Source organism: Ictidomys tridecemlineatus, chromosome 8 (assembly GCF_052094955.1).
Source record: "Ictidomys tridecemlineatus isolate mIctTri1 chromosome 8, mIctTri1.hap1, whole genome shotgun sequence".
In the NCBI taxonomy this organism is placed as follows: Eukaryota; Metazoa; Chordata; class Mammalia; order Rodentia; family Sciuridae; genus Ictidomys; species Ictidomys tridecemlineatus.
This window is the reverse complement of record NC_135484.1, coordinates 53,874,079-53,896,261: the sequence shown is the minus strand read 5'-3', so window position 1 is coordinate 53,896,261 and position 22,183 is coordinate 53,874,079. Positions and strand designations below refer to the sequence as shown.

The window sequence follows — 22,183 nt, the reverse complement described above, 5'->3', positions numbered from 1 at the left end:
AAGCTTTATCCTTTAAAAAAAAATCCAGCAGATGGACAGAAAAAGATGTGTTGAGAATCCTGCACAAGTGTCTGACTTCAAGGGTTCACAGGCTTACCCTCACTCCATTCGGAGCCTGAGATAATCAACATTTGAGTTCCAGCTCAACTCCATAGGCTCTGGGCACCCTCACTCCCAAACCCCAGCCTGTCTCTCTGTGGCATGGGTTGGAAATGTGAAATGCAAAAAGATGAAAATCCAAAAGAAGCATAGTTCAATACTAACATTTAGAATGACATGACTGAAGCTTTGTTAGAGGTTTGCTCTTAAGAAGTAATCATTTTTTCTCTGATTACAAATATAATAAAAGGTCATTGTAAATAGTTACCAGAAGAAGAAGGAGGAGGAGAAAAAGGAGGAGGAGGAGGAGGAATAAAAATAAATAGAAACAAAGAGAACAAATGGAAAATAAAAATGATGTGTAATTTTATCAATTTAATTTACTTACCTCTGCTTTTTTTCTTTTGTCTTTCTCTGCAATAAGCTCAGCCCTTCTTTTGGCAATATTGTCATCCTATTAAAGAAATATTTAAAACTTTTAATAGAAAAATGATAATATCTTTAAGTATTAATATTTTTTTTCCAAGATGGAGATAATATTAGGGTGGAAGGATGGGGAATTTTCCAGGAAAGCATGCAGTGCTGCTAATTGTGCTGTTTCCATGTTTCTGGGCCCCTTGACCAGCTATTTTCCTCCAGAGGGAGACAGTACTTAGGGTCAGTCACCCTGTCCTCAAATTTAAGAACTCCTTTTCAAAATTTATTATGCATTTTTTTTTTGGTGACAGCGAATTTTGTACATGGAAAAATAGACATATTCTTATAGGCAATTTGTTGAAAATGTTTGGTCATTATTTATCTTACTATAAAATATGATGTCCTAAAAGAAACCCTAAAAATACATTTGTACATGTGAGGAAAGCATTTGTATTCTGGAGATGGCCACAGGGGTTTTCTAGGGTCCTCTAAATCTAATGCAATGGATTCTCTCACACATTCCCAAGGTTTACATGAAAACTAATCGGTTCCCCTCAGGTTTTGGGGTTAGTTGGCTTAGGACTCTTTAAACTGGAGTCCCTTTAAATACTTAATACTCATCTTATATGTTCTGAATCTAATTTTCCTCTGCTCCCTTCTCTAAAATTAGCAGTCAGTGACGTTTCACTAATCATTATATGGCTGCCGTGGCCACTATAGTATATACTTTCATTTTTCTGCTCTAAATCCATCAACACAGTATTATCTGACTGTAAGGTGAGTTAACAGAAATCCAGAGGGTTTGATTCATGTAACTTCACCAAGAATGTGTTAGGATGGTTTGAGAAACTTCCAGATGAGGAATGGAGGAGCATATGGCAGGACAGCTGCTGAAGAGAACCATCTGCATTTGTTCCAGCTGAGAAAAAACAAGGACAAGGGCAAGAAGAAGAGGGGAAGTTCAGGCCCTGAGAGAATGACTTGGTTAAAATAGAGTTTTAGGAAACTTAGTCTGGAAGTTTCTGGAAGGATGGCCTCATGGGTGCAGAGATGAAGTCAGAAAGGAGCGCTGGTGTGAACCAGGAAGGATCTGAACCAGGGGAGAGTTAGGGGGAGTGAAAAGGAAAGAGCAAATGCAGGAGGTTATGAACTAGGTCCTGAAATCGGCTTTCCTGCCTGAGTCCCTAAAGTTCTCAGAGCATGTGATGTCGAGGTTGCTTCTGAATCTGGAAGAGGGAAACCAGAAGGAGAAACAATTCCATTCCTACGTGTTTTGTTATCACTTCTTTGTCAATGATTTTCAAATGATTTTACCTTGTTTTGCCTTGGAGAGAGAAAAGCATTAAAGTGTTAAATATAAAAAGTGCCTTGACCTGCAGCTCAGGAGGCTGAGACAGGAGGGTCGCAAGTTCAAAACCAAACCCAGCAATGGTGAGGTGCTAAGCAACTCAGTGAGACCCTGTCTCTAAATAAAATACAAAAATGGGCTATGGATATGGCTCAGTGGTCAAGTGCCCCTGAGTTCAATCCCCAGTACACCCCCACCAAAAAAAAAATCCTTGAATAATTCTTAATTCTTATTATAAGGAATCATAATATTTAATGAAAGTGTTTTCATGCTTACTATGATATTAAAATTTTAAAAAACTACATTTTTATGAAGACCACTTTATAATTTACATAGATGCTCAATATTTTACAAGATATTATTCTATTTTATAAGATTTATTCCTATGCATTTGTACTGGATACATACTCTGATTTTTGTCTTCAAGTCTTTGATGAGTTTTTTCCTTTCCAATTTCTTCTTTTGTTTCTGCTTCCACTTTTCGACTTTGGAGGGAAGGAGGCGATCAAAAATATCTTGATCATCAACTTGTATAAAAACAGCAGTATCTGGGAAAAATCCATGGTCCCCTAGAAACAAGGCCTCTTCAGGATACCGTGGGAAACCATCCAGTATAAAACCTGTGGAGCTAGGTGGAAATCTTCATACTTTACTTTATTGACTTAGAATATTACATTATAGATTTTAATATATATTATATATTGTCAATTTCTATACATTATAAACTTTAAAATATATTGATAAATCTCAACTTTATATCAGGTACATAATAAATAATTTAACAAATTTATCATATTATCTTATTTCTTTTAATATTTCTACTTGTATACATGGTACTTCTTTAAAATAAATAAAATTGTGTTAAAATAATAATATCTTCTGCTTATATTTATGATATAAAATTATATCCAATCAGTTTGCTGATGATTACTATTAATTAGAAGTTTACTAAAAGATGTAATAGAATCATAGGAAAAGATAAGTTCTCTTCCTGGAAGGAGTGCCCGGCCTGATAAATATGCCATCTTTATTATAGAAGGAGCATGCTTGGCTAGCTCACCATTGACGGAAACTCTCAACTCTGATAGTTTTTCTTATTCTGATGAGACAATTCAGACCTTCCTTCCTGAATGTCCTTGTCACTAATGATGATTATTGCTGTATTTATTCTGGCTTTTACATGTAAGATGATTATATTAAAAAATGGTCGTCAAATTTGCCCAAGTATAATGAAACTTCAAGGATCATGGAAATTCCTGGAATGTGAACATACTTTTCCTTAGGGAGTACTTATAAAACAATCAGGCTTTGAGAAATTGGCTTTTTTTTTAGTTGAGAAAGTCAATATTGGTCCTTTTGGAAGGGAGAATTTGCTTATCTTGTTTATCTAAAATTTGTTTTAAGTATTTAAATTTAAATACATAAAGTTCTTAATATAACAGAACTTACTATAACAGAACTTTTAGGAATGATTGACAATTTCAGCCTTCAAAGATGTTAATCCTAAGGGCTGGGGTTGTAGCTCAGAGGTAGGGCACTTGCCTAGCATGTATGAGGCACTGGGTTTGATCTTCAGCACCACATAAAAATAAAAGGTATTGTGTCCATCTACAACTCAAAAAATATTTTAAAAGATGTTAATTCTAAAATGTTAATTTTCATTTTCTATTAAGTAGGCAACTTTGTACATATTGGCCATAATATGTGTGTCCTTTTCTTCAGAGATGCCTCCAGTCTAGTCTCTTGAAGGAGAAACAATTCCATTCCTATGTGCTCTGTTATCACTTCTTTGTCAATGATTTTCAAGTCTTTGCCTCTACACCCCAACTTTCTTCTGAGTTTTGATTCAGATTTTTCTTAGAACTGCCTAGTTTCTTTATCCAAATGCCCTTCAGAAATGATGTATGATTTATACATAAAAAGTTATACTCACTATTACCCTTGCAAGCTACTTCTCAGACTCACCAGTCCTCTTGTGCCAAATGTAAGAGACATTTAGGTCTCTACCTCCTTCCTGCTCCTCACATATAACGGTCAAGTCCTGGCTCACCTTCTCTGCATTCATATTGCCATTTCTGCTATTACTACTTAGTTAAGCCCTTAGTGTAGCTCTCCAGGACTAATGCAATAGCATTTATACAATGTTTTATTTCCTGATTATAAGAGCAACAAATTTTACTGTAGACAAGTTGGAAAAGAGAGGAAATCATGAGAAAAGGCAAAATTATCTATACTCCTGTATCCCAGAGGTTACTGCCATTTTCTTTCTTTCCAGTTGGTTCCTCATGAGTCCATCTCTCTATCAGATTATATATAGTTTTGCTTTCTTCTCCATCCTCACTGTCTCCTCTTCCTTCTTCTTCCTCCTCCTCCTCCTCCTCCTCCTCCTCCTCCTCCTCCTCCTCCTCCTCCTCCTCCTTTTTTTGGGACCAGGGATTGAACCCAGAGGTGCTTAACTACTAAGCAATATCCCCAGACCTTTTTCTATTATTTATTTTGAGACAGGGTCTTATTGAGTTGCATAGGGCCTCCCTAAGTTGCTGAGGCTGGTTTCAAACATGCCATCTTTCTGTTTCAGCCTTCTGAACCACTGGGATTATAGGTGTGAACCACCATGCCCAGCTGCATCTTCTTTTTAAACTTAACATCACATGCTATTATAAAAATTTCATTATAATATATTTTAATGGTTGTATAATACTCAGCTTTTTATTTAGGGTTTTATGCTTTAAAAGTTTTATACTTTAAAAGTTTCAGTTTCTATCTCTATCTACATATAACCCTATATGTTGAGATAAATATTTTAATGTATTGTGTGAGATCAGGAACTAAATAATGAAGAGCAACTCATGCTTATATGCCTGCAGATAACCTACCTGTTTCCTATAACTATTGATCTAATTTAAGGAACAAGAAGTTTTAAAAAAATTTGATGATTAATAATCCCACTCACTCATTTCATTCAGGAACAAGGTGAAAGAGTGTTTAGAGACCTAAGAGGAACAATGGAGTTAACCAGTTATCTAATTTCTCCATGATTCAGTTTTCTTATTTCCAAAATGAGATGATAAAAGTTTCTGTGCCTTAGAATTATTGTAAGGATTAAGTAAATTAACTTGAATAAAATATAGTTGAACAATTCCTGGGGACACAGTAAATTGCAAATATGTGTATGTTATAATCAGTATTGTGAATGTCATTTCATTCTCTTCTGGTGGATATTAAGGCAAGAGATTCTGGTTTGGAAATTCAGATGAAGTTTTGAAGTCTGGCAACCTGGAGAACAGTCCTGTCTGGCATTTGGTAAAGGGATAATGCTCTGGACAGTGGGGAAGAGGTCTTAACTGTAATTGTTAAAAGGCCACAGGGAAAGAGGCCAGCACATTGCTGGGGTACATGGGCTTAGAAGATGGGTTCACAACTACAACTGTGCACTAGAATCATGTGGGCAGCACTTAAAACAATACCAAAGCCCAGGTCCTATTCTCATTCCCTGGCATTCTAATTTGATTGTTTGAGGAGGGATCCTGGCATTATTATTTTTCAAAAATGCCACTGATGCTTTTCCCCACGTGTAGCTCAAGTAAGAATTTACACCAATATAAGAGAGAAAATTTTCAAATTTCTGTTGTGCTACAATTTACCTTTAGGAATAAAGGAAGCAAAAATCAATAAATGCATAATTCTCTATATATTAAGTTACCGGAATGGTTCTTTAAACCACCATTCAGAAAGAATGACTTCGAGAATTTCAGGCGGCAATGGCTCACTTTCCACTAGACTTGATTTGATTATTTCTTCTTCTTCTGTAAGTTGTACTTCTGGAGGCTACAGAAAAAAATCAGAAAATAAAACAAGTTTTTAAAACTCTACATTCATGAATAATATTGTATCACATAATTGATTAGGATAAGACCTACTTTTTTCTCGGAGGTCTTTTATTATTCTTTTGCTTATAAATACTTAAAATTTTGAGTTCTTTTCTTTTTAAGAATTTATTTATTTATTTTTATTTGTTCTAATTAGTTACACATGACAGTAGAATGTATTCTGACACATCATACATAAATGGAATATAACTTCTCATTCTTCTGGTTGTACATCATGTAGAATCACACTGCTCATCTAATCACATATTCACATAGGGTAATAATGTCAGATTCATTCTACTATCCTTCCTTTCTGCATACTTCCTCCTCTCCCTTTATTCCCCTCTGTCTAATCCAAAGTACCTCTACTCTTCCTTATCCCCTCCATTGTGAATTAGCATCTGCATATCTGAGAAAACATTGGGCCTTTGGTTTCTTGAGATTGGCTTATTTTGCTTAGCTTTAGGGGTTGTAGCTCAGTAGTAGAACGCTTGCTTAGAATGTGTGGGGCACTGAGTATGATCCTTAGCACCACATAAAAATAAATAAATAAAGTTAAAAGAAGATATGGTCTACTTCTAAGGATCCACGTGCCTCTGAAAAGAACGTGTATTTGCTCATTGATGGATGAAATATTCTATATCTGTCTGTTAAGTCTAAGTTATTGATTGCATTATTTAGTTCTATAGTTTCTTTGTTTAGTTTTTGTTTGAAGATCTATTCAATAATGAGAGAGGTATGTGAAAGTCAGTTTCTTAAAATTGAAAAGGGTTTGTTTGATGTACATAGATGCTCCATTGTTTTGGGGCATAAATATTTATGAGTGTTATGTCTTGCTGATTTATAATTCCCTTAAGGAGCATGAAATGTCTTTCTTTGTCCCTTCTGAATTACTTTAGCTCAAAGTCCACTTTATCTGATATGAGAATGGAAACCCCTGCTTGTTTATGTGATCCATATGAGTGATGTTTTTTCCAATCCTTTCACATTCAGTCTGTGGATATCTTTGCCTGTGATGTGAGTCTTTTGGAGATAGAATATTGTTGGGTCTTGTTTTTTAATCCAATCTGCCAGTCTATGTCTTTTGATTGATGAGTTTGGGCTATTAACATTCAAGGCGATTATTGTGATATGATTTATATTCCTGGTCATTTTGGTTTATTTCTGGTTTTTAATTTGACTTGGTTTCTTATTTGATTGACTATTCCTTTAGTGTAGTTTCTCCCTTTGCTGATTTTCACTTAAAAATTTTTTTTTCATTTTCTCTTCATGGAATATTTTGTTGAAAATGTTCAATAGTTCAGGCTTTCTAGTTGTTAATTCTTTCAACTTTTGTTTATCATGGAAGGTTTTTATTTCATCTTTAAATATAAAGCTTAATTTTGCTGGATATAAAGTTCTTGGTTGGCATGCATTTTCTTTCAGAGCTTGATATATGTTGTTCCAGGACCTTTGAGGGTCTGGGTGGAGAAATCAGCTGAGATCCCAATTGGTTTCCTCCTATATGTTATTTGACATTTTTATCTTGGAGTCTTTAAAATTCTATCCTTATTCTATATGTTGGCCATTTTCATTATAATGTGCCTTCATGTAGGTCTGTTATGATTCTGTACATTTGGGGTCCTGCAAGCCTCTTGTATTTGATTTTCCATTTCATTCTTCAGGTTTGGGAAATTTTCTGACATTTCATTGAAAAGATGTGATTCCTTTGATTTATATCTCCATGACTTCATGTATCCTGATAAATCTTAAATTTGGTCTTTTGATATTATCTCATAATTCTTGTAAGTTCTCTTCGTGGTTTCTTATCACCTTTTCTGTGTGGTCAACTTTATTTTCAAGAGAATATATTTTGTCTTCATTGCCTGAGGTTCTCTCTTCCAGTGGTCTAGTCTGTTTTTGGTACTTTTTATTGAATTTTTAATTTGGTTTACTGAATCCTTCGTTTTGAGGATTTCTGCTTGACTTTTCAGAATCCCTATTTATTGAAATGATCTTAATAAAATCTCCTTAAATTTATCTCTGATTTCACTCTTTTCATCATCCTTTATGTCACAGATCGGTTTAACCATGTACATTCTGAACTCATTTTCTGACATTTCCTCTATTGTGTTGTCAATGGATTCTATTATTGGAGCATCTTGATATGTTTGGGGCTCTTTGTTCCCTTGTTTTTTCTTCATGTTGTTTGTATGTGTTTTCATCTAGCAGTGTGGATCTGAGGCAGTACATTTTCTACCCTGTAGTCTTATGGTGTCCCTGAGGTTTCTGGTACCTTGCCTTTAAGGGGAAGACCAATATTAACAGCACCCCATGCAAACAATATACAGCCTTAAATCAAATAGCTTCTATTAAAATGTCTACAGTTTTTCCACAACAAACAGAAGAGATTGTTCAATTATTGTCTATAATATAAATAGTAAATTTGCAAAAGGGTTTACAATTTCAAATGGTGGACAGAGAGAACAGAAATGGTATAGGATGTGCTGTTTATGAGGAAGAAGGTGAGAAAATATAAGTAATAAATTATAGGAAGAGTGAAATAGGAATTAAAAAGGTTGGATGTTAGCAGGAAAAAAGAGAGAAAGAGAATCCAGAAAAATAGATAGGTGAGAGAAAAAAATATATAAAATATATATATATATATATAAAATATATGAAGAAAAAAGTAAAAATAAAAAGAATACACAACAAAACTGTAATATACATTCAGATATCCTAGTCCTCAATAAGCTGATGCATGAAAAATACTTGGTTTCAAAAATGGTAGAGATGTAAGAGGAAAAAAATAAAAAAGGATATTAATGGAAAATTAAACAATTGTTTCTGTTGGAATTCAAAAGTTTCTCAGTTTCCCTTCTTAGCCGATAGGTGGCGTTGTCTGGAGGGTGGTTGTAGCTCTATCTCAGGATGGTAAGAAAAAAACAATTTTATATATACACACACACACACACACACACACACACACAATTGCAGATTTAAATTGGATGACTGCACCTCAGGAATCTCCTTTGGGTTCCACTAGTGTGGTGTAGGGGCCTATTCTTAGCCCCTTACATTGCCTGTGGACCCCACAATTCCTGGTACTTGCTTGCAATGGGCTGGGTTGGGGGTAGGGACAGTTTAGAAGATTGGGGATCAGGGAGCTGGAGGGCCCTGTTGGATGTCAGACTGTTGCTGGACCTGGTGGGATGAGGGAATTGGTGGATGCGAACTGTGGAGGGAGTTGGGGACCAGGCTGGTGCTGAGATCTGGTGAGTGCTGACCTGAGTGGGCCTGGGAACCTGGAGGGTGCCAGACCAGCTGGCTGTGCAGGACAAGAGCAAGTTGCCCTCATCCCCTCTTCCAACCTTCTGACCCATGGTAGCCAGCCCCATCAGTCCCTGAGCACTTCAGAAGTCTTGGAGCTGGGGAGAGCCCTGCTCTCTCCAGCCTCTCTAACCTGTGTTCTCCATGGAGAAATGTTTCCAGTTTCTGAATTTCCACAGGATTGTTGGGCTCAGACATTCCCACACAGACCTAGCTGCAAACTCATGCATCTGGGTTTCAGTTTCTGTAGGCTCTGCCATGCTGCAGCCCCAAGATGGCTCCTGGATTGCAGATAATCGATAAACTCCAAACTCCAGTGGAGAGGTGGTTTTTTTTTTTTTGTTGTTGTTGTTATTTATGTCTGATTAATGTCTGTGGTTTGGCTAGGGCAGACTGCCCTTCCTGTCTCAGATTTTTCACTCTAAGCCTCCGAGAGATGTGGTATTCCTGCTGTTAACTTCTGGGTAGCAGAGCTAAGACAAATGCTGTCTCACACTATTCTCAAATCTTTTTTCCTCTGCTCTTGAGCTCTTTTCTTTATGCTAATATTCAATGTGATTTTAAGCAGTAAATAGTATCTACTAGAGCTAAGAGGAGTGTCTAGTGATAACATGATTAATTTTCACATGGCTTCATGTTATAATTCATCACTTTTTGCAAAAACCTTGTTCAGTTTTCCTCACAGGTTTATATAGCTTAACTGATTTTTTCCCATTTATCCTATAATCGTACAATATTATCTCTCAAATCAAGATCCTGATTAGGAGATGTTCTCACCAGGCAGCCATCAGAAATATAATTTATTAAGGGGATTACAATATTATAATAACAAATAGAAAATATTGTGATAATGAACTCAAATCATCTCTTTCTGTAGTAAGATTATCATTAACTGCATAGTTCTTTCTAGAATGAAACTGCTTTTGTTATCCCAAATTCTAAAAATGAGTAAAGTATTGAGATAGGGATTTAGGATAAAAAGAAAGAAATACTGAATCATAAAGAAATATTCTCAAGCTATTGAGAGGTAGAAAGCACAGTTATAAATCTTGAGCAACTTGTCCTTGGCCCATGCCCTTGTAAAATGAGGAAAATATGCAAGTGTAGAGAAAACTAGTGTGAAATTGTGCAGCTCCACCAGGATCCACCTCCATTCCAGCCCCCGGTACAGCCCTTCTATAAATATTGGACCCCAAGTCCAAGTCAAGGCTGCTTCTTACTCTTGAGACAGCCTGCATTCTTGCTTGAATGTGTATCCATCTTCCTAAATAAACTTGAGTCTATGCCTTTGTCAAGCTTGTGCTGAAATTCTTTTCTGTCACTATGCCAAGAACCCTGATGGACCTGAGTTTAGTTCCCCCTCTCCTCTGGAAACTCCTTGGACCCTTTTCCAGAGACGTCTATTCTCCCATGACAGTATAAGAAACTGTTGATTACCAGGAGGTAGGATTTAATTTTATTATCTAAAAAGAATTCCTCAGTATGCCTCCTTAGAAGTCAAATGATTCAGAAACAGCAAAAGAGAACTGAATGACTATAGAGAAGCAGATAATATTTTTGTTGCATTAAAAAACCTAAACTCTGGGGCTGGGGTTGTGGCTCAGTGGTAGAGCGCTCGCCTCGAATGTGCGAGACCCTGGGTTTCAAGCCTTAACACCACATAAAAAAATAAATAAATAAGTGAAATAAAGGTGTTGTGACCAAATACAACTAACAAATAAAACATAAAAAATCCCTAGACTCATGGAATTTAATGTATATTTTTAAATTAATAGAATATCAGGTTCTCTCAGATTCTCCTGAATATAGGTGGAAAAAAATTAACAAATATGTTTGAAGATATGCCACATACCTTCACTTTTTGCTTTGAATATAGCCCTTACTGCTCTGCCACTTCTTTTTTGGTATTGAGGAGTGAATCCAAGTGCTTAACCACTGAGCCACATCCCCAGCCCCTTTTTGTAAATTGCTGAGGCTGGCTTTGAACTCTTCTCAGCCTCCTCAGCTACTGGGATTACAGGCATGCACCACCACACTGGGCATTGCAATTTATTTTTAAAATGGCCATGTCTCTTTCTCTTCCTCTCTCCCTGCTCCTCCCTAATCTCCCCCTTCATAATCTCAGGGGGAAAAGGTTTATCTTTCTTACCAATTTTAGGCAGATTTATCTATCCTTGAGTAAATACCCACCATAGGAAGGAAGTAATCCAGACTTTGTGGATAGTACCAGAGGATCTTGGAACTGACTATCTCCCAAATTAACAAGTGAATGACAACTCCAACAGAAAACTGGGATGTAGCCTTTGAATCACCTCTTTTAAAGCACCCTGTTCCTGCTGATGGGCGGAATCACAACCTTTGGGACAGGAGTCCCCTGTATTTCTTCTTTGCTAGCAAAGCAATAGAACTGCTTTTTTTCCTTTTCCTCAAAACCGTGTCCCCCTTATTGGCATGGAGACAAGGACTATTAGGATACTACACATCACTATCCCATCGTGTTCCAATTTCAAGTGCTATACATAACCATACCTGGGTTCCTTAATGGGGGCTCATTTGAAAAGAAAATGGTCTAGCCATATCGGAAATAGTGAAAAAAAAATAAGGTAGAACTTTCTTTTTATAACTTCAGACAGAAGCCATCTAAGAGATACACACAAACTTTCTTATTAGGGATCATTGCAAATTAATATTTTGAGATTTCTGTTGGCACTGGGGCAGATTTCTATGCTATGTGATAGAAAACAGAGAACACAGTGAACACAGTAGTGGAAACCTTATACCATAAGTCAGACATATCAAAAATATAATCACAAACAAACGCTACACAATAGTCTAGTTAGAGAAAGCTTTTCTGATTTCTATGGGAGTCATGTAAATCAGTATCTTATATTCCAGATAAGTAGTAAGATTTTATTTAGCCTGGGGTGGGGGGAGGGTGAGATGACTTTTATAGGCGAGTTCTTTTTCTTGTTTTAAGAATCTTATATATAGAGAGAGTTTTATATTACTTCAGATTCTACATCCCCAAAGTGACACCAGTAATTACAGCCATGTAGGAAGGAATAAATAGGGTTACCTGTGTCTTTGCATTTTCATCCTCAATCTTAACATTGGCCTGAGCTGCAAGTTCTTCAAGTTCTTGTTTTGCAACTTGTTCCTCATCAGAATCTTCCTCATATTCAGGTCCAAATTTCCTTTCAGCTTTGAGTAGTAATTTTTCTTGAAGGACTTCTTCAAACTGAATGTGAAAAATGCCAAATTTTTCTGCCACTTGTCTTCCACACACAGTTTTGCCAGAGCCACGGGGGCCCATAAGGCATATTCTTGGTGGAGGAGCCTGCAAGGGTTGGGGGGTGGCAGGGAAGGAGAGGGCAGAGGGAGAATAAAGAAGTTCTGAGTTATTTAAAAAACATAGGCTCATTAACTGCTTTCCCTAAGCATGATAAAAATTTTTACTTTATAAGTTCAAAGATGTATACACATTAGAATATCAATTGACATAATTCACTGTATCTACCAACTAAGGTCCTAGTTGGTAGGAGGAATATCAACAACCACAAGATTATCTTGATATCATATGCCAAAAAAAAAAGCACTTAATAAAATGAAATTTGTTTTTTTTAAAAAAGTCTTAATGTTAAGAAATAATGAAAACATACTTTCTTATTATGATTTAAAAAAAATCTCTCTACCCCTCTACAAAAACAAAAACAAAAACAAAAACAAAAACACAAAACCCTAGTTCATTAATAATGAAACATTAGAGTCCTCTCCACTATTCCTTTGATCTTCATACTGGAGATGAGGAAGGCTAAATTCAGAGAATCCATGGTTGTAGGAATTAGCCACCAGGTACATCATTTGAGAAAAATAATAAAACACAGAATGATGAATAATGAAAACAGGATGGTATGAAATAATGTAAGGATAGCCTCACACTAAACTTTTGGATTACATTTTAAATCCCCAGTGATCAAATTATTAGAGTAGTGTAATAGTGGTTTACTCTGAATATAGCCCTTGCTGCTCTACCACTGAAACTTTTTTAAAAATGGACATGTTTCTTTCTCTTCCTCTCTCCCAGCTCCTCCCTAATTTCTCCCCGTCCCTAATCTCAGAGGAAACAGAATTACCTTTCTTCCTCATTTTAGGAAGATCTATCTGTCCTTAAATAAACATTCACAGTAGGAAGGAAGTAATCCAGATTTTGGGGACCTTAGCAGAAGATCTTGGAAATGACTATCTCCCAAATTAACAAGTGAATGACAACTCCAACAGAGAACAGGTGGAATGTAGCCTTTGAATCACTTCTTTAAAAGCACCCTGTTCCTGCTGATGGGCAGAATCACAAGGTTTGGGACAGGAGTACCCTGTGTTTCTCTTTGCTAGCAAAGCAATAAAATTTCTTTTTTCCTTTTTCTCAAAATCATGTTCTCATCATTGGATTGGCATTGGGGCCCGGGACCCAGCTTTTGGTAACAGTAACACTTCACTTAACCACAATTCCAATGCCTGGCATCTAGGGTTGTCTGGCATCCAGAGGGTGTTAAGGTAAAGCTGGGTGGTGACCTGCAAAGTTCCTGGCAAATCCAACGCATTTTATGCTTTGCGGAACTGTGTCTCCAGGTTTTCAGGGTTGTATCCACGTGAATTTGTGTAATGTGTAAAACAAGGCAAAGTTCAGCAAATCTATAAGAAGTGACTGCCAAAAGCAACAAGAAAAGAAGAAAAGTAGCCACAGTGCTTAAATGACCCTTAGCACCATTGCCTGGGGATTCTTAGGCACAATCATCCACACACTACAATAGTCCCTGTGGGCACCATGTAACTAGGCCCAAATTATCCATAAGAGTTCTGTATGTTCAGTTTAAGAAGGCAAAGGTGTTATCAAAAAGTAATAATATAATGTATTGTGATTTATACATCTCGATCCAGTAATCCCATTCCAGAGAATTATAGCAATAAAATAATTGAGAGAGAAAAGGAGAGGTATGCCCCCAAATTACCTAAATAGCATTTAACAGCCATAATGCCAGAGTCATTTTATGAAAAATACTGTGAAAAAATGTCTAATGATAAATTAGATGTTAAGATGTTATATCAAAATATCTAAGCATTATTAGATCTATGTAGAAACATAAATTTTCTGTCATAAGTGAAAAAACATAAAATATGATATATGCTAGAAAGAATATATATATAAACATGCATACACACACATATATCTGTGGAAGAATATGGAAAAGTAAAATATAAAAATTAAGACTCTTGTTTAAAGCTGGTGCAATTATTTGTGTGCCTTACTTTCAGAAATGAAAAAAACAATTGTGCTAATATGGTGGCATAAGCCTGTAATTCCAGCAACTTGGGAGGCTGAGGCAGGAAGATCTCAAGTTGGAGGCCAATATCACCAATTTAGCACATCTCTCAGCACCTTAGTGAGACCATGTCTCAAAATAAAAAACAAAAAAGGCTAGGGATCTGGACCAAGGGTAAAGTGCCCCTGGGTTCAATCTTCAGTACCAGGAAAAAAAAAAAAAAAGAATTGCCACATGTTCATTTTTATTCTGGTAAAATATTTATAAAATAACATTTACCACTTAAATCATTTTAAGGGTACAATTTTATGGTATTAAATATATCCACAATGTTGTGTACCTGTCACCCATTATCCATCTCCAGAACTTTTTCATGACCCATAACAGGAAGTTACCTTCTATTCATTAAATAGTTAACTCCCATGCTCCTTCTTCCTTCTCTTCTAAGAATCTGCCTATTCTAGGTACCTGATGTAAGTGGAATCATACAGTATTTGCCTTGTGTGTCTGGCTTTTGTATTGTTTTTAAAGAAGATAGAAAACCGACCCAAAGGTGATAAACAAGTGAGAATAAAAAGCTTCTCATAAACAAAAGGAGAAAATGGATTATTCTATAGACACAGCAACACTAGTCATTCAACCAGTTTTTAAACTGGTTAGATTAGCCAATTCACTTCAGGGAACATGTTTTGTAATCCAACAAGTATCATCCTTCACTCCTGAAAATCAACCAATCAGGGGTGGACTTATTTGGAAAACAGGTTCAGTGTGGTCCCATCAAGAACAGTGTTACTTGCGTAATCACAATTCTATAGATGCTGTCTACCCACTTATTCCTCTGAAAAGGCACTGATCCCAGAATTCCACATTTCCCCGCAACTTCTTTATAAGATCACTAGCCTGCTCTTCTTAGATCGACGTACATAGATGGGCTGTAACCTAGCAAGCGGTAATTCTGCCATATCTTTTTATTTCAGATAAAAAGACACTAAACGCTGATCTGACATAAGACAATTCTTTAAAAACCAAAATTGATAATCATTTTTATGTTACATTGCAAAGAAGTTGATCTTTGAACTTGGATATTTTCACTATATTGTCCTATGAGAGTGGGGACAATACCATGATGGAAGCCGATAATAAGTCCTTTAATGCAGAGTAATACTCCATTGTGTATAAATGCCACATTTTTTAATCCATTTGTCTATTGAAGGGCATCTAGGTTGGTTCCACAGTCTTGCTATTGTAAATTGTGCTGCTATTAAAAAATGACAAAATCATAGAATTTGGAGGGAAATGGATGGCATTAGAGCAGATTATGCTAAGTGAAGCCAGCCAATCCCTAAAAAACAAATGCCAAATGTCTTCTTTGATATAAGGAGAGTAACTAAGAACAGAGTAGGGACGAAGAGCATGAGAAGAAGATTAACATTAAACAGGGATGAGAGGTGGGAGGGAAAGGGAGAGAGAAGGGAAATTGCATGGAAATGGAAGGAGACCCTCAGGGTTATACAAAATTACATACAAGAGGAAGTGAGAGGAAAGGGAAAAATAATACAAGGGGAGAAATGAATTACAGTAGAGGAGGTAGAGAGAGAAGAGGGGAGGGGAGGGGAGGGGAGGGGGGATAGTAGAGGATAGGAAAGGCAGCAGAATACAACAGACACTAGTATGGCAATATGTAAAGCAATGGAAGTGTAACTGATGTGATTCTGCAATCTGTATACGGGGTAAAAATGGGAGTTCATAACCCACTTGAATCAAAGTGTGAAATATGATATATCAAGAGCTATGTAATGTTTTGAACAACCAACAATAAAAAAATAAATTAATTAATTAAAAAATATAAGTCCTTTAAGAAGCAATTGGAACGATAATTAGGATAGGAAAGTTGTTTTCACCTTTAATGGTTCGCTGTGAGCCACATAGTCTTCAGGATTCTCCTGAAACTTTTCTCTAGCCTCAGCACTCGAAAAGTAGTAGAACTTTTCACGGTATTTAGCTGCTTCTTCTGTGCTACATGGTTGTAAAATGAAGTTTTCTTTGAGAACCACTGGACAGAAGGACTTTGTGTCTCCCAAATGCCTCCTTTTCTCTTTAATTCTTTCTTCACTCTAGAAATATTATTCAATTTAAAGAGTATTATGAAAAGGCATTTGATGTAATAATAAAAAGGAATTAAAAATAATCCTCCTGAATAATTTTAATCTATAACAATCCAACTTTAAAACAATCCAAAAGTCATTCTTATACTATTTTAATTATTTAAAAAATTAGTTTCTCATATCCCTCTAAATCCATATCCTAAGTTTTTAAATTTTTATAAAGAAAATAAATCAGCACTGAGAATGAAGGTGTGCCTAGACCTCTACAGACAGAAGCCAACAGAAGTGTAATGAAAACCTTCACTCTGAGTTCAGTTTCTAAAATTATTCCCAAGAAATAAAAGTTGAGTCAGGGTGACAACTTTTTGTTTGTTTCTTTGTTTTACATGACTGGATATTGGACTCAGGGGCACTCTACCACTGAGGTGCATCCCTAGACCTTTTTATTTTTTATTTTGAGATCAAGTTGCTAAGGCTGGCCTTGAACTTGTGATCTTCCTGACTCTGTCTCTTAAATAGATGAGATTACACCCATGCACCACAGTGTCTAACTATAAATTCTTACCTATTGTAAATTAAGTTTGAGATGTCTCTGGATTTGCTTTGCTTTCTTTTAAGTGGATATAATCAGATAATAATTTCAAAATATTTTATTTAGCTAATAAATATTTAGTAACAGATTTTCATTTGTGATAAATAATTTCTATGCATGGTATGTATTATACTAAAAATGATTAGTATACTAAAATGATTATAATGCTACCAACATACATATGAAAATATACATATATGTAGGTGCAAATATAATTATCCTATAACATGCTTCTCAACAAAACAAGAAATAATAACTTTCTACAAAGGTACAAAAATAAGACTAATCAATATTTTCCTTCCATCATTCTTATTTAATTTAATTCCTATTAGGGCATTCAAACTTAAAAATGAGCTGAGAAAGATTGATTATTTCCTATGACATGGAAGAGTTTAAACAACACAGGAATTGTTTAATCAGCAAATGTATATTAGAAATGACCTATAAACTTCCTTCTATTATTTTTGTTTGGCTTTTATCTTTTAAGCAAATTTTATTAATTGATTGTTTGGGGGTAAAAGCCTTTTTGAATTTCAAATTTATTAGTATAAAGTCCTCATAATTTAAAATAATTAAATGTTCATTATTGCTTCTTCTTTTTTACCCAATTAAGCTTACAGGAAGTTTGTCTGTTTTCCTTTTGTTGATTGGTCAATTTTTCATTTTGGGACTTTTATTTTGTTTTCCTATTTTAATAGTTTTTACCTTTAATTAACCTAAGGATAGTTAATCACTGAGCCACATCCCCAACCCTTTTTTATTTTTTATTTGAGACAAGGTCTGCTAAGTTGCTTAGGACCTTACTAAACTGCTGGGGCTGGCCTCAAATTTGTGATCTTCTTGTCTCAGCCTCAGGTTTTAGACATGCACCACCATACCAGGTGAGATCTTTTTTTTTTTTTTTTTAATACCCCTTTTCTCTCTCTAGCTTCCACATATGAGAGAAAACATCCGACCTTTGACTTTCTGAGTCTGGCTTATTTCACTTAGCATGATGTTCTCCAGTTCCCACCATTTACCAGAAAAATGCCATGATTGCATTCTTCTTTATGGCTGGGTAAAACTCCATCATGGACATATACCATGTTTTCTTTATTCATTTGTCCATTGATGGGTACCTGGGTTGGTTCCATAACTTGGCTACTGAGCAGTACATGTTTCTGTGGATTCCAATTACATATATGATAGGCTCCTTGTTCCTTAGATCACTGATGATCTCACTTTTTTCACGATTTTTCCTCTTTTGTTTCATTGTAGATAGTTTCTATTGCTATTTTTTTCCAATTTGCTAAGTTTCTATTGCTATTTTTTCCAGTTTGCTAATCTTCTAAGTGATTGTTATTCTGTTCAATGAATGTTTCATTTAATTTTTGTACTTTTCAATCCTAACAGTGGAGATTAGGTGTTTATTATTTTTCTATATCTCTGCTTAACTTTTTGATTTATAGAGTGCATTTATGTTAACAGTTTTAATGTTTTTGTCAGGAATTCTGACATCTTTGTCAGTTTTCAATTAGTTTTAATTGATCAACTTTTCTCCTAATTACAAAGTCATCTTTTCCTGCTTGTTTGCAGGTCTGGTGATCTTAGAGAGGAGGTCAGAATGTTATCTTGCATTTCCATAAATATTCTTACATGTTTATTCTTGGACAAAGTGAAGTTACTTGGAAGAAATTTAGTCTTTTTGATTTTTACTTTTATATTAGGTGGGGCCAGAGCAGCATTTATTTTAGGTTGAATTATTCCCCATTCCTGAGGCTACACCCTGATTACTGCCCTACCTGATGACCTGTGAATTATGGGATTTTTAAAATGCATGGATACTGTACATAAAAATATAAGTCTTGAGTATTATAGACATCTTGAGAATGGTCTGAGAACACTAACAGAAGGTGGCCAGAGGAAGAGAATCAGAACATAAGCAGGACAAAACCACATCCTTTGGCAACCTTAATAGTCTCATAAGTTAATAATAAAGTACTGAGAGCTGTATCAAAATCATACTGTGTATTATTTCTTGTCCCCCCCATCCCCTGTATATTTGGGTTTAAGTTAGGCAAAAATAACTTAATTGTAAGTGTATGTTTATCTAACTTAATAAGTTATTTTTTATTTATAAAGCCCCAAATTAAAGAAACATTTTCACGTTTTATGATTGACAGATGTCTGAGCTGGGCACTATCAAATGAAAATGTTTATCATGATTCTGGTGTCAAGGGAGTAGAATGGTTCCCCAACCTGTATTGCTGCTGTTTGAGGGTACTGCACATCATGATCATGCAAGCAGCCTTTTTAAGACTCTTTCTCTGTTTTTCATATACACACTACTCTTAGATTTATAAAATATTTACATTTTAAAAGTATATATACTTTTTCCATGGAAAAAATTTAAAAGATTCCTCTTATATTTTTTTCATGGTGTCTTTTTTTTTTTTTAATACTAAGTAGCCTGGTATTTCAGGGAATCAAGTGAGGCTGGGGTCAGGGGAGAACATGAGCAAAAATGTTTACTTATAAAGTTGAGCCTGCCTGTTTGTTCACTTGTTAACCTGTTAGTCACCACTCTGCTAAGTACAGTTTCAAGGACTTACCAAATGAGAATGAGTAGTAATAAAACAGTCATACCTCTTCCTCTTCTTCTTCCTCTTCATCCAAATCCTCATCAATGTCAGCTTCAGCCTGATAGTCTTCTGTTTCTTCATCATAATCTTCTATAGTTAACTCCCATGCACTATACTGAAAAGGTTCTGTTAAAAAAATCATTGGAGAAAATATTTTTAGAATGAACAGTCATTAGCATATATAGAAGTGAAAAATTAGGAAACTAATTATTATTATTCATCTTTTGGTTTAATATGTAGGCAAATAGGCCTTTACAAATTCTTTATGTGACAACTGACCAGCATGGCCAATGCTGTGTGTGCCCCATAGCTGTTCTGATCAGGCAGAGCCTGCACTATGATACTTATTAAATATTTTATATATCACCCTTGGATACATTGAATGCTTTACTTCATGAACCATCAAGAGGGGGCTTAAAGTTCCAGCATGTTTTTGATATCTCTACTCTTGATCATAAATGTGGCAATCACAGTCCTTACTTTCCATAGTGTTGATTACTTTTTCAAATAGTTCCTTTGTTGTTTTCCCAGAAATCTCCAAGTTTAAAATTTGAACACCAGCCTCACTAATTGCTGATTCCAGTGTTTTCCAGGTGGTATTGAAAGAATTAATCTGCTCTATAAATGGCTCCATTTCAGGAACATCAGGATAAGTGTCTTCTGGAAACTCAGGCAGTACAACTTTTGAGTAAAGGTTAAAGGAAAGGAAAAAGAGTCTTTAAATATCTTATCTCCAGCCAAATTGCCAGAATAATTTACACTGTTTATAATGTTTTTCAAATATTTGAAAGAAAAGTAAACTTAATAGTCTTAGCAATAATATATATTCATAATTTCATATTTTAATCATTCTTTGTTCTTTATATATTATACATGAATTATTACCTATTAATAAAACTCAAATAATTAGATAATTAATATGAGCTTCATATGAAAACTTTAGCTGTAAATACAATGTGTAAAATAAATTTGATGAAAGTCAGTGTTATAAAGTGAATAGATACACTCTTAATGGAATAAACTAAATAAATATAATAAATATCAGGCTGACTGACATATAGCATTGAAAGAAATAAGTAGAAATCAGGTAATGCCCCAATTAAAGGACTAGATTCTGTTAAGAAATGTGAAAAGCACTTTTATGCACTACTTTTGTTATATAGTCTAACCTGTTTCAGATTCTTTACTCTCCATGATCTCTTTGGATTCTTTTGTAATTTCTGTTCCTGTTGTAGTATCCTCACTAGGCTCAGAGGCTTAATGAAGAAATCAAATTGTTAGTGTTTGAATTTTAAAATGTTACTTCTTTATGAAAGCTATGGCACAAAGAAATTCAAAACAGTTTAAATTGTGAATAACATGTCTAATAAAAATACCGTTTTTGTTAAAGAATGGCATAAAAATATATGAAAATATGAGGCAGAAAATGAAGAATATTCTTAAGTATATAAATGGACATTAACTAGAAAAACTGACACATGGTACATACAATTCTGTTGATGACTATTGTTAAATAGTTTTCAAACTTCTGGTAATATGGCTCAGACTTGCAGTGCCTGATACTCCTTTTAATTTCCTGTTAAATACTGATGAAGCTTGTAATCCCAGTAGCTCAGGAGGTTGAGGTGGGAGGACTGCAAGTTCAAAGCCAGCCTCAGCAACTTAGTGAGGCCCTAAGCAATTTAGTGAGACCCTATCTCAAAATAAAAAATTTTAAAAATGGGCTGAGGATGTAGTTCAGGGGTAACGTGCCTCTGGATTCAATCCTTAATACAAATAAAATAAAATAAAATATCCATGAAGGGGGCTTTGGGTGTGGTTCAGTGGTAGAGAAAAATCCAAATCTACAAAAGAACCCATGAAGATACACCAAAAGAATGCAAAGTGGCAATGAGAGATGATATGGGTATAGGTATGGAAAAATTGGAGAGAATCCTATCTGTTTCACTGTTGAAGGTACAGACTATAAACTATTTTCCTGGATGACATAAGGCATTAAGACATCCTTCACACATGATCTAGCATAGATGGCTTCAGGGAAGATAGAACTAATTATCTATCTTCTCACCCTACTCACATATTTACATGTATAGAGCCATTTTATAACATGTGAAAAACCATCTTCTAAGTTCAAATAATACTTCAGTTCTCCTTTAACAAAATCTATGTTTAATACTTATTATAGCAGGAAGTAGAAAGGGACATGCCCATCCTTTCTTGGCCTTTTGGCTAAGATCTAGTGAAGGAAAGGGATAAGCCCAGGGCTGGCATGGTAGTGACATGTTTAATTGTAAACTTCTCTGTTAATATACGCATTATAAATCATGACAAAGAGAAGAAGATAATTCCAAACTGTCTTAGCTTCTCTGGCTTAATCAGAGACTGCAATGGTTGGAGATGAAGACCATCTAGCTTCAGTCTAGAAAAGTCATTAAAGTTGAATACTTGCTAAATGCAACAACTTGAATGCCCGGGTCCAGTCCCAGCAGGGATGCAGGGGTCCTG

The 22,183-nt window shown here is 35.3% G+C and overlaps 1 protein-coding gene across 1 annotated transcript in view; it reads right to left on the bottom strand.

Annotated features, from left to right (window-relative positions):
• The window catches only part of Ak9 (adenylate kinase 9), a 126,102-nt gene that overhangs the window by 26,657 nt on the left and 77,262 nt on the right, over positions 1-22,183 (bottom strand). Inside the window, exons 22-29 of the mRNA XM_040283189.2 lie at positions 20,848-20,934; positions 20,159-20,359; positions 19,683-19,804; positions 16,262-16,474; positions 12,119-12,379; positions 5,568-5,692; positions 2,273-2,492; positions 488-553 (exon numbers count right to left, since the gene is read on the bottom strand). Coding sequence (XP_040139123.2) covers positions 488-553; positions 2,273-2,492; positions 5,568-5,692; positions 12,119-12,379; positions 16,262-16,474; positions 19,683-19,804; positions 20,159-20,359; positions 20,848-20,934 — 1,295 coding nt within the window. The remainder of the gene's footprint in view (positions 1-487; positions 554-2,272; positions 2,493-5,567; positions 5,693-12,118; positions 12,380-16,261; positions 16,475-19,682; positions 19,805-20,158; positions 20,360-20,847; positions 20,935-22,183) is intronic.